This window comes from Thunnus maccoyii, chromosome 22, assembly GCF_910596095.1.
Source record: "Thunnus maccoyii chromosome 22, fThuMac1.1, whole genome shotgun sequence".
NCBI lineage: Eukaryota > Metazoa > Chordata > Actinopteri > Scombriformes > Scombridae > Thunnus > Thunnus maccoyii.
In genome coordinates, this window is record NC_056554.1 from 6,012,292 (window position 1) to 6,025,552 (window position 13,261).

Below are 13,261 nucleotides of genomic sequence, written 5' to 3' on the forward strand. Positions count from 1 at the left end.
TGACAATAACTGGGTGTCTGTTCATGTAAAATCCACAGAAATACAGTCCAAAGTCAGATAAATCCACTTGTTTGATCTTGAGAAAGAGGGGAGTGATGCTGGATGTCATATCTTCTTCTTGAAGTCCATCACAGAATGAAGCAGGCTCAATAGGACTGAACATAGAGGAGATGCAGCGGGGTGTGATTCTGTTGACCAGTCTGAACCAGATTATCTGTGTGGCAGAAAAGTTGGCTTCTGCTTTCACACTAGCATTGTTGACTTGCTTGGTGCACAAAGGTTTGACTCCAAGACTATTACATTTACTCAGCAGTTAAATCAAAAAAAGGAAACACTCTCCATCCAACAGCTCAGCTCGGCTGCTTTTTCACCCATCAGAAGGATCCTCTAGAAAACAAAAAAAGCTTGGACTTGAAAAACATTAAACATTTCAACTCAACATTAATGCTGAATATACATTAATTTATATGTAATAAAATACAGTCTGAACCTGGTTATCATATTCTGCTTTTCTGCTAAATGCTTAAAGGCCTACTGCTTCTGTGATAGTTACAGCAATGCAAATGTGCAAAAGTGCATACCCATGGATGTATTATAAGATAATAACATTATTATTATTATTATTATTATTATTATTATTATTATTATTGTATTTTATTACACATCCATGTGCATACCATACCATCTTACTGTTGACAGCTCCTTTTTTTGTCGTTGTTGCCATCTGCTGGACAGGACCAGTGAAGCTAGTGATAGATGATATTGTGGTAATGGCTATATGTAGGTATGTGTCCTATGAGGCTGCCATACTATGGCCAGATGTAAACAGGGAGAACTGAGTAATGTCAGAGCTCAAACTACCACAATGTGTCCCCCTTATTTGTAGTAACATGAATATTAGAACTAGTGTAACACAGTATTTGTTCCGCTGGGTGGAATAAAGTGGTGAAGTGGCTAATAATCTCCGCTTCTATAACAATAATCAATTTAGTGTGAAGAATACAACCAGGGAAGGCCTCCCTTGTGTGGCCTCTTGGCTACCAATTACTCACAAATCCCATTTTTTCACTGGTTTTAATAGGCTGTTTTCTGCACCCTTTTTTTACACTTATTCTGTTCAGCTCACTTAACTTGCAGGAGATTTTAGTGTACACCTTACAACTGCAGGTCGTCATTTCCAATTCCTGCTGGATTTTGTCCTCAGGAGTCAACAGTATTTTGGGCTGAGCGGGGCACGCCCTATCCAGCTCTTATTGTACATCCATGGCTCCACCCCATGGATGTATAATAAGAGCCGCTCTGCCTTGTAGCCAATTTTTCCCAGTGGCCACTCGCGGTATTGCAGCGAAAAATCCCCCTGCGGCCCAAAAAGGATTTTCCCCATAGACCACCATTGTAAAAGAGACGCCTGTAAAACTGTTGACAGGACCCCTCGAACTGTTAACAACGTCAATTATGACTTTTTCTATTATGAACTTTTGATCCATGGAGGTTTTATGTTTGAAAAACTTTCTTCGAGCCGAGAAAAGCGATTTAAAAATCCGTGACGTCATCACAATGTAAAGTCTATGGGCCGAGCGGGAGCTCGCGAGCGGGGCCAGCGGGGGAAACACTACTGCGCATTTTCAGTGAGCCACACAATGCGGAAGCAAACCTGGAAGCTAGAAACTTTTTTGGCGTATGTACCAGGCGAGCAATTCCACTGAATGGGTGCCATTTTTAGTCCGGTCTCCAGCTCTTATAATACATCTATGCTCCACCCCCTCATTCATCCATGGTCACTTCTGGCTCCAAAAATCAAACATGGCGAAGTCCAAATCTAAGGTGGCGATGGTCAAATCGCTACACTCGTGGCTTCAAAACGGCAGTTCGCAAACCAATGGGTGACGTCATGGTGACCACGTCCATATTTTTTGCAGTCTATGGTTGAATGTTGTGGCTGGAGGGGCGCTGCACGTCTGTTGGTCGACCACCACCAGGTGAAGGTCACTTATCGTCTGTGCTGAAAGTAACACGGTACTCGCTTGGTTAACTTCATGCCTCTGCCTTGCAAAACTGTGAATGGACACTGGAAAACGTTTGTGAAGGGAAGTCGTTCAACACTTTACGAAACATTTGGTTAATTAGCACGGACATTCAAAAGAAACGGTCGGGAGAGTTAGCAGGTGTTGCTAATGATAACGGCTACCTACCTGTGTGAGACTGTGAAAACTACGAAGTGGTGGACTGAGATAAGAAACGGATGGAAAACGTAGCTTCTCGGAAACTAAACCTGCTTTTCTTTGCTCTAAAAATATTCGTCCGTGTTGTGGAAGACCTCAAATCCAGCGGGAAACGATATGATGCAGTTACAGCTCGCCATTATGAAGGACAGTGGGCTTCAAATACTGGTAGGTCAAACAAACAGTCCTTCTTCTTTCTGCCTGCTGTGTGGCTTTCATGATGACAGAATGGCCCGCCGTGGCTTCCTGTATGAACATACGGTTGAAGTGCTTATATTGCTTGTAGTATTGGCCTGAATATAGCTGTTTGGTTTGTATTATACTCAGCATGAGTGATGTTTGTGAACTCAGCACCATGGACAGAGCTCACCAAGGCTTTGGATAACCTTTGACATTATGTTGTGTAACTGTCTGTAATTATCAACTGGCTTGTTCTGCTGTGTGAGATTGGTGATTGATTGTATGACTTAAACGCCTCCTCTTTATTTAACCCATTATTTCACTTTAAACAGATGTAAGTTATAAAAATAATGATGGCTGAATTCTATTTAGTCGCTTCAGTTTCAGGGTCCTGGTATGGTTCAGTCAAATATAGCAGAGCCATCATTAAATATTATTAGTAACACCTGTGTTTTTCCTACTACAAGACAAAATGTCTGCTGTGAAAAAAGCCTGTTGTGAGGTAAAATTATGACAACCTTAGCAGAGTGTGTGTGAGTTGTGTTGGACTGCTTTGGGCCAAACTCTGGCTGCTTTCAGTCTTATGTCTGAATGAACTTTTCACTGTGTTCAAAGTGTCTGAGCAACACGTCTTTTTCAGTATGGATGTCTTTAAGTGTTTGAGTGAAAGGCTTCAAAAGAGCAGACATGTATACTCACCTAGCTGAGCTGATGAAGGGAACTTGTGGCCTATAGAAGCCTTAAATGTTCAATGCCTAAACAAGGGGGGCAAAGATCATGGCTGCCTCTGGCTGTATAAATTTTAACATTATGGAAGTCAAAATGATCAGCTTTTTGACAGCAAGAAGACAAATCACTGAGTGAAGGCATGTTCAGGTTTAGTTAAGTTTTTCTTCCTGTTCTCTACTAAAATCAATTCAGTGGTGGTCAGAAGGTGAGTTTCCTCCCATTTGCCAGAGTGGGAGAAATTTTGCATCTCTGTTGTTCATCTTTGCTGCAGCACAGTGTCTTCATGTTGTTTTGTGGCTTTTGTTTAAATTGTGAGAGTTACAGAGCTGAAGACCAGTCTTTCTGTGGTTGAGACTACTCTTTAGGCTGATACAGACAGTGCTGTTTGTTATCATAGTAAGCAGGGGCATAAATAAATCCATTTTTGACATAAATCCTAACATATTTATGCAGACACGTCAGAGGTATAAACTGAGCAGCTTTTGTACGCCTTGTACTGTGTAACTTTGCATTCCACTACGTGCTTCCAGGCTGCAAAAATTCAGTTTCAGGTTTGTGAATTGTGTGTTTTCGAAAACAACTGCATCCTTTCAAGATTTATTCTTGCAGATTTGTGGCTTACTGCAGCAGGCCTCATGATTTTCACCTCAGTTGTGCTCAGACCACACTGTGCTGTGTCTTTCTGACAAAGTGGTTTGTCCTCCACTGCTGCAGACCTCCATTTTCTGTAACTCTAATCTAGACAGTCATCAGTGTTTTTAATGGCTCCTCTTCTATAAAACACAATCATATCAGAGTGAGATCTAAGGCAGATAAAATAAGTAAGAAAGGGATTTTGGCTGGAAAGTAAGAATTAAAACACACTTTACACTGTAAAGGAGATTTACATGAATCAGCACAACTTGAGTGAATATAGAATCTTTATTAGAAAATTTAATTTATTGACAGTGATGGTAACATCTGCCACCCACATAAAACCCCAACAAGATGGATTTAATAAAGCATCAGTTCCAGTCAGCGTTCAGTTTCAGTTGTTTGCTGAGTCTATCTGGTGGCAGCATAAATAACATTTGTCTCCATCTCTCTCTCTGATGCAGGCCTTCTCCTAGTTTTTGCTTTTGGATGGAAACTCAGCGCTGCGTAGTTCAGGGCATCAGAGCCCAGATTCTGTAAATAAAAATATTTACAGTCACTCATCTCACATAGCTGAGTTTGTGAGAGAAAATAAAACCATGATTTGATAAATGAACCAGACAGCATATAAAAATAGACTTCGATCACCTCACTGTGTTGTGGATTCTGTCCCTCAGTTTGAGCTAAATAATGGAAAGAGTAAAACTGGTCAGTTAATGGTTTTTAATCAAATATTTTTTAAAATTAACACATTTAGGCAAACACAACGTTTTTCATTTGTAAACTTCATTAACTTAATTAAAACCAAATACAAGTACCTGTATGAAGTTTCCTTATTTTGACAACCAGACCAATGATGACTAGAAGGAGGAAAACAGTCAGACCAACCAGGATTGCACTCATCAGCGTGCTTATTCCATCAAACACTTCTACAAGAGAGGTGATTTATATTAAACTTTTTGTATAGTGTGTTACCTCTACTGGCTCAGTCCTTATTTTGACAGCAGCTAACAGGGAACATATCTGTTTGTTTTCAGTTAAAAGAAAGAAAAGAGCCTTACCTTGAACCTTTAAATATGTTGCACTGACAATAACTGGGTTTCCATCTGTTTTAAATCCACAGAAATACAGTCCAGAGTCAGATAAATCCACTTGTTTGATCTTGAGAAAGAGGGCAGTGGTGTTGGATGTCATATTAAATTTGTGATTTTGAAATCCATCACAAAATGAAACATTGGAATCAGAGCTGGCCATAGAGGAGATGCAGCTGGTGTTGGATCTGTTGGCCAGTCTGAACCAGTGTATGTGAATGGGAACACTGGAAAAGTTGGAGCACAGCAGTATGACGTCTTCACCAGGCTGGACCTCCACAGTGTAAAACTCAGAAAGAGAGGCAGCGATACAACCTGAAACAAACATCAAGTCATTTATTCATAGGCTAGTTATTCAGCAGAACCAAAGAACACATATTATGTTATTAATGAGTATTTTGTAAGTTTCAGTGCTGGTAAGTTACTGTATTGAAGTTAATTGTTATATTGAGTAAAAATCTGGTAGATATGCTTACAGAGTAAAGTCGTTACCAAGGTGAAGTTCATCTTTGTGCATATGGTAGGACTGCACCACTGCTATGTCTGTAACTGAACTGTGCTCCAGCAAGCGTGGTCTCAGCGTAAAGAGACAAAGTGTTCCTTTGTTCTTCCGGGTGCTCAGACGGACAACTTAGATACTTTAAAGAGTCTGGGTGCTGCAAGGAACTTTAAATAATCTTTAAAAAACCTTTAAATAATCTGGGTAATGTTATCTATTCCCTGTGTTTACAGGATATTGTCATACATTTCTTTTGAGTTTTTTTCAGTCCATTTAACCCAAGGATAGCCCAGTTTCACCAGTGGGAGTTACATACCTGGTAACATAGCATGAAGCAGCCTACAGTATCATATGCCTTGATCATGAAGGTTTTTTTTTAGGTGTCCTTTTATACAATTTTGACTACCAATGAAAAATGAGTTTCTGTGGTCATTTATTGAGAAATTTATAAATCAATTAATTCATGTAATTTGATCTGATGCTGAAACAAATCTGTAAACAATGCATCGAAACCAGTATAATTCAAATCTTAAACTCTCATCTAACAAACAAAATATTTGTACCCTCTGTTAACCTGAACCTTAAGAATGTTCATTGTTCTGCAGTTGCTCTGCTCTCCACAGACTGTATATAAGGATGGACATCATGACAGCTCCCCAAAAGTGAAGCCAAAATACCTCAAACACCCCCTGATGGCCGGTTGCAGTATAGGCCATAAATCCCCCCCCCCCCCCCCATGTTAGAGGATGGGACATGAACCAAACTAAAAAATGGAAAAATATGGTTTCTATCATTTAAGGTAGTTCTTATCACACTATTTGTTCAAGTACTCATTTGTTTGTGATATTTGTGATATTTGATGATATAAAAAGGGGGTGTGACATCACAATTGACAGCTGTGATTGACAGGCGCCCTCAAAACTCTGTCAGAGTGACCGCAGCAGTTTCTGAAGGAAGACACTAATGCACATTTTCATTTGTGATTCACTACCAGCTGCAGCTGCTAGTTACCGACTGGTTTTGGCTGGCTTACCTCTCCATCGTGACCATCATCCCGCCTCCCGACTCTGCACAGACTCTAGTTTTAAATTACATCACACATGAAAGATGGCAGCTCCCGAAAAAGAGAAATTTTGGCTTCACTTTTGCATAACGACAGGATGTGGAGACGCGTCATCCATATCTATATACAGTCTATGATATACCCTAGTGAAATGTTGGGAAGGTACTAAGATATGAAAAAATCAATACTGCCCAAGACTAGATTGTACCAGTTATAATAGTTAAAGTTTAAATCTTACCTGACCAGTGATTATTATTGGATTCATGCCTGCAAGGCTCATTAGTAGGTTCAAATCATATAAATGCATGTCACCGTAGAGATGGATGGGACCTGCACTGCTGTAGTTTTGATGTGATCTGTCATTTCAAGACATGCAAACTGGAGCCAAGTGAATGCTTTGATATGAGGCTGTGAAAGTGTCACCTTGCTACAGGGATCTTCTCACAAAAATGTAGAAATGTGAGTTTGTGGGAGTGTAATAAATTTGAACTGTGATGAGGGGAGCAGTGACACAGTTTGACAGTGGTTTACCACTAACAGGATGTTCATCTCTACAAATACCAAAAACATCTTCACTGTATAGGGTTTTTCTACTCTTGAGAAGATCAAGGCCTTTGTTGTGTTTGATTGTGATACAGAGCACTAAAGGCCAAACTTCCACTGGCTGAGACCTCATTAATGATACAGGTATACATACCTCACTGATACAGACAGTGTTGTTTGTTAGCACATTGGAAAAATGCACTAATGGAGAGATTACTGCTACCTAACATTTCTGAATAATTAATAATAATAATAATTCAAATGATAATAATAACTTTATTTGAATAGCACCTTTCATACAAGAAATGCAGCTCAAAGTGCTTTGCAACAAAAGAAATTACATGCATCAAGTGCTTCATGTGGGAAGGACATAAAAAGACGATAACAGCATGAAAAAAACACTAATGTAACAAGATGGAAAATAAATCTACTCAATAAGATAAAATAAAAATAAGATAAAATAAAGTGAAAATACAATACATAGAATGCGTACTTCAGTGGTGGCAATTTGAGACTTAAGCAAAAACTCTGAAAGTATTTCGCCATGTGTATACAGACGGCGCCTAGGACCCTGAAGTCATAAGCATAACAGAACCTCACTTTCCCCCACAGACTTATTAGCAGTCTTGATTAACCGAAATCACCCCAGAACGTCTTCCCACAGGTTTAACCTCACTGTGGGTCTTTATCTGTGTCGGGCGCAACACGAAGTTGCCCCAGAAAGAACCATCCTTAGTGGTGCTGTGGGAGTAGAAGTCTTTTGTCAAACCTACAAACCACTGACCTCAGCACCTATGTAACATAAGATAGAAAATGAAACCCACTTGGTATCAATAATAAAAATAAGATAAAATGAAGTGAAAATACAATTCATAGAACACATACTAATGTTGTTTAACCTCACTGTGGGTCTTATCTGTGTATGATGCAACCCAAAGCTGCCTCAGAAAAAAACATCCTTAGTGGTGCTGTTGGGGTTAAAAAAAACACACCACAGTCTTTTTGCTCTAACATACCAACCACTGACCTCACCAGCTATGTAAAATAAGATGAAAAATGAAATCCACTTGATAATAATAATAAAAATAAGATTAAATAAAGAGAAAATATAATGAAGCCCACTTGATAGTAAAAATAAGATAAAAATAGATAAAGTAAAACTAAAAATACATAGAATGTGTAATATAAGATGGAAGATAAAGCCCACTGACACATGAAATAGAATTAATACTGAATAATAAAAAGAGAATAAAATATAATAAAAACAAGTTAAAACATAGAATACATATAATAAAGGAAAATACAAGGGGTCAGAATCTTTAGGTATCTCATGATTTGATTCAGATTCTTGGTGTCTGAATGAATAGAAAAGGTTTTAGTCTCTTACTCTAGTACACTGTGTGCCAAACTATTCATTGGTGCCCTTAGTCCACTGAAATGCAATATGAAACATAACTGGCAGTTTAGATATATGATCTTGATGAAGGTAACTGTCAGAAGAGAAAAGCATGTGAGAGTACACAGATTTTAAAAAGTTATCTGGATTAATTCATTAATTAATTAATTTGAAAGCATTTTACAGTTCTCTGTTTGTATGAGAATAACAAAATGAAAGTGTAATTCACTGACCAACATCGCTGGTTAATGTCTTTGGTAAAAACAGAAGTTGGTGTGTTCGCCCTGCAGTAAGGGGAGGGGGAGGAGTGCTCTGTTGTGTTGTTATTAATGTCATGTCTCTGGCGATGGAGAGCAGCCTCTCTGCTGCACCGTTAGCTCTGGGGAAAGCCATTGTTGTCCAAGACGCTGAACACATTCAGGGATTTAGAGGTGAAAAAGACTGTACACAGTTATTTTTTTCGCCTCAGAGTTGGTTTAAGTACTGCAGTGTGTGTTGGTCAGCTGGTCTTGTTTGTTACTGCTGGAGTTCACTGCTCTCCTCTGCTATCATTAGTCTCTGGGTGATGGTGTATAAAGTATTCACACTATACTTCACATTCAACTCGCAAAGGTAATTATTTAGTCATTAAGTAATTTAAAAAAGCCCAACTACTGCCTTTTTTGAAGATGAACTACAAGATACCTCTACCGTGTGTGTGTTGTAGACTGTCCGGGTGTTGCACTGTCTTCCCAAATGAGTTCTGCTGTGAAAGTAATAAAAGACCAAATGATTGGATTATCATTTTAATAAGGAATTGTGGAAGGCAGACCAGTACTTTTTTGTCCTGTTACTTTGAATTGGAAAAGGGGAATGTTCTCTTGTTATTCTTGAGGAGGCCTACTTCTCTCTCCCATCCTGGATTAGGTCTAAATAAGGAAATAAGGGTTTTAGCATAAGCAAAACCATTTAAGGGGTCAGAGGTCAGATCCTGGCTTGGGGGCCTTGGTTTCCGGAGCCTTGGGGAAATATGACTCTCATGTAACATACATGTGCATGCAGATGTATATCTCGTGGCTGTGTGCCATTGGCTGTAATCATATTAGCTGATACATTGACCATTCAGAAACTGATACGTTGTTCCTTCAGAAACTCTAATAGATTAGGTTTGCTCTTTGTTTGTTGAGACAAGCTGATGCCAGATCTTTGTGTGAGATCTGCCTACTTATTGCACAATAATAATTTTTAACCTTCAACCCAGAAGGGAATCTCAAAATAGATTTTTGAGATTTGTGAGTCGATTCAGAAACGTTGAAGATAAGAATCGTGATTCTTAAGTGAATATGTTTTTTCAGCCACCCCTAATACGTTGATATCACTGTTAAAAAACAGTTACTCTGTGTTTTTCAAAGGCTTCTCCATTTGGTCTGCTTGGCAGAAGAAAGTAAGTCAGTATCCATTGCTCCGTTTCAGATTTTATTCTTGCAAAACTTGCTTAACAGACTCACGATGTTCACCTCAGTTGTGTTCAGACCACACTGTGCTGTCTCTTCCTTTCAAACACATGTGGTAAACAAATCGGTGTGCTTTGGACATGGATGACATGGTTTCTGTTGTTTGTATGTCATGCTCTGTTAGCATATAGATAAGGACAAAGGTAGGATGCCACACACATTCCTGCTAACTGCAGAGGGCAGTAATGCTAGTATATAGTACATGCAAGCTATATGATGCCCCTTGATTTCACACGGTGATGCTAAACAACAATTGATGGCGAGAAAGCTCCAAGACAGCTACCCAATTTAAACATTCATATAAGTAAGTTTTTTCTGTAATCCTTTAAACATGGCTACAATAGCCACATTTCAATGACTAGTTCACCTTTTGTGACCTGTGCCACCTGTTTTTTCTTTTATATTGTTGTCTAGTGGGGACGTTGAGGATGTTATATGTTTCTGAATCATATTGAAAAACCCCCTGATTCAAATTTGGGATTTGTGTTAGCTTAATGTTCAGCCCAGTTTATAGATGTTTATAATGGTAAAGAAAATAAGAAAATAAGTAAATCTCCAAAAACTAATATTTGGTTGAGCAAACATTCTCATCCTAAGGCCCATTTTCTGGGACTTATATAGCATGATTTTCATCAGTAGATTTCTCCCAGTTGTCATGTTGAATTTTAAATTTCTATTTTTTTGGGGAGGACTTTAAGCTAACATTGATTAATAGTGTGGGTGAGATTGTTTTCTCAACTGCTGTTTTCATGGTCAAGACAAAGCTTTGAACCCTAGGTAACATTTGGTAATTGACAGCCAACCAACCAGAGACTTAAAGCTGTTATCAAGGTAAAGGTCTTCATGGTGCGTATGACAAAGCTCTGCAATGTCCGTACTTGATGTGTGACCCAGGAAGGTTGCTCTCAACATAAAGAGGCGGGCTGTTTTCTTGTTTCTTGTCCTGTTCCTCAAACTGACATTAATGCTCTCAGGAAACGCATATTGACACAGATGTTTGGCCTCAGTTAGAACAAGACAGTTATTTTTCATACAATTTTATTTAAAAATAAATAATCTTCAACCTAAATTACACACAATATAGTGAAGAAAGATATATTGAATAAGACAGTGTTCCTCCTAGGTTGATTGCTTTGGGGCAGTGTTGGGGTTGAGGGGCTTTGGGTGGCTGATGAAAAACTCGGGCGACACTCAGCAGCCAGACATTTCTCTGTTCTCTGTGTAAGAGCAGTTGAGATTGACACTAAAATGAGAATAGCTGGTCCACCTTAAGGGTCAGTCCACCTTAAGTGAGCCTGGCCAGGTTAGGCTAACTCACTGTTGCTAACTCCGGGGCTAACCCCCTTCAGTAATACTGCTAAACTTTTCCTCTGCTGTGCTCACATTCACCATCGCTTTTCTGCCACTCGCTCAACTACACATTCACTATGCTGCCACATTATGCGCTGCCCTTTTCCTTAAAGCAGCTACACTACTCTCATAACACACCTTTCACATAGATGTCCGTTGATGAATGAGGAGAGGGAGGATGACTCAAAACAATTCCATGGTAACGTAGGATGTTATGCTCGCAAAGTGTGTGAGTGAAAATCATTAGTAGACCATTGATATTTATGATTGCGTGAAATTTTAGCAGTGGCGCTCATGAACATAGTAGAAACACTGTAAAAAAATCTGATTTCATCTTCATATCTGAAACAGGAGATTCACATAACACATAATCTCACTTATAAAAAGGTCCTCATCAGATTATTGAGAGTTGTCAGGAAATGTAACGCTAAGAGTCAGTCAACACTCTTTGACTGAATAACAGCAAGTTACACAAGTTTATATAAAAGTCGACATTATAATGTTAACACAGAACAGTGATCTTAAATGTAGTTGCACTGAAATCCATTGGGAAAGAAATACATTGTTGTTAGTTTCATTTCACTTGAATAAAGTACTGTTGTGATCTGTGTTTACATGACATTCATACATCTCTATGTCTATAACAAAATCCAAATCTCAAACTCAAACTCAGCCAGCTAGTAAAGATGGATAAGGATCATTGTTATGAAGTAGCATCCTAATATTTTTTACATTACATTGTTATTTATTAACATTATTTACCTTGTGAGGCAGCTGGATTCATGAGACCCTGAGATCAAGCAAGAATCCATCTTGTCAGGCTTCAAGTTATACGCTTGTGTCTGAGCCAACAGTAGTTCAGACTAATCAGCATCCTATGAGGATCTTCGCATGATCTTGGGATCTTGCAGATCCAGCTGCCTCGCAAGGTAAGATGCTGATAGACGGTGATAGTTGGTTCATCCAATCACCTGCCAAGTATGGTTAGAAAGTGCCTGCCCTTTTCCAAACAGTTTCCAAGGACGACTTCTAAGGTGGTTCTGTGTAACAAACCATGTGGTACGTCAGGTTAGGACATTATTGCCGACTGATGAGAATATTTGCTCTCATTAAGACAGGATCATAATAAAAGCTTGTGGCCCTTAAACCAGCTGCCACACATTGTGACTGTGATTTAGCTACAAACCTGTAGTGTTCCACTGTCATACTTGATGAGTGGATGAATGTTGTGCTTGGATGTTGTGTTTATTCCAGTGCTTTCCAATGGGATTAATGTCATAGGAATGTGATGACCTAAATGTTTTGGGAACATTTGTTGCACAATAGTAATTACTTATTACTTTACTTGAATAATAATTACTTTAAAAACAGCAAGGCCTTTGGTTTTTGTGGTTATGGCTGAAAACCAGTCTCCCTGTGGTTTAGACTTTACTGTTGCTGTTTGTTGTCTGATGGTTATTTCTACACTTTGTTTCTCCAAAACATCTGTACAAATACAGCTGCAGATTGTGTTTTATCCTCACGACCAAAGCAACGAGGCCAGTGTTCACTTTTTCTTTTTAGACTTTCTCACAGATTTGTGAGTTCAGAAGCATCATGATGTGTTCAGACCACACTGTGCTGTTTCCACTGTGAAATACTTCAACTCTCCCTATACTCTGTGTAGTCATCAGTGTCCAAAGGACAAGACAATAGATAATAATAAAAAAGATTTTTGACAAGTGAAGGTAAAAATAAAGAGGCAACAAAACTCGTCATTAACAAGAAGATGTACATTTTAATGAGATGCAGGAAGAAAGTTTTAGCTGATCTTTCATGTTGTCATGAGGTGAACCACTGTCTTTAAAGATGATTATGGCAACATTCTTCAGATGTTATTCACAATTTTTAGACAGTATTTCATCATAATCATAATTTGGCTGTTTGATTGTTTAAATAGGCCACATGTCGGTTTCACATATCTGTCAGCAGCTAAATTACACTTTACATCATTCATAAGTTTAAAAGCATACTATGCAGGATTTGTTGGTTGGTGTTTGTAAACAGAGTATTCAAAGTTGGC

General features: G+C 38.7%; 1 protein-coding gene across 1 annotated transcript; it reads right to left on the reverse strand.

Moving 5' to 3' along the window:
- Window positions 1–3,963: 3,963 nt before the first annotated feature.
- LOC121890068 lies at window positions 3,964–5,380 on the reverse strand. The gene is made up of 5 exons (XM_042402334.1): window positions 5,332–5,380; window positions 4,826–5,170; window positions 4,583–4,693; window positions 4,413–4,447; window positions 3,964–4,298 (listed from the first exon to the last, which is right to left on the reverse strand). The coding sequence occupies exons 1-5, from the start codon at window positions 5,360–5,362 to the stop codon at window positions 4,176–4,178; spliced, it is 645 nt and encodes a 214-aa protein (XP_042258268.1). The 5' UTR covers window positions 5,363–5,380; the 3' UTR covers window positions 3,964–4,175.
- Between the last annotated feature and the right edge of the window lie 7,881 nt (window positions 5,381–13,261).

Coding starts and splice junctions, on each gene's coding strand:
- LOC121890068 (XM_042402334.1), bottom strand. CDS start 5,362: ATGAACTTCACCTTGGTAACGACTTTACTCT. Junction 4,694..4,825: donor AACATATTTAAAGGTTCAAG/GTAAGGCTCTTT, acceptor CCTCTCTTGTAG/AAGTGTTTGATGGAATAAGC. Junction 4,299..4,412: donor AGAATCCACAACACAGTGAG/GTGATCGAAGTC, acceptor TTTTATTTACAG/AATCTGGGCTCTGATGCCCT.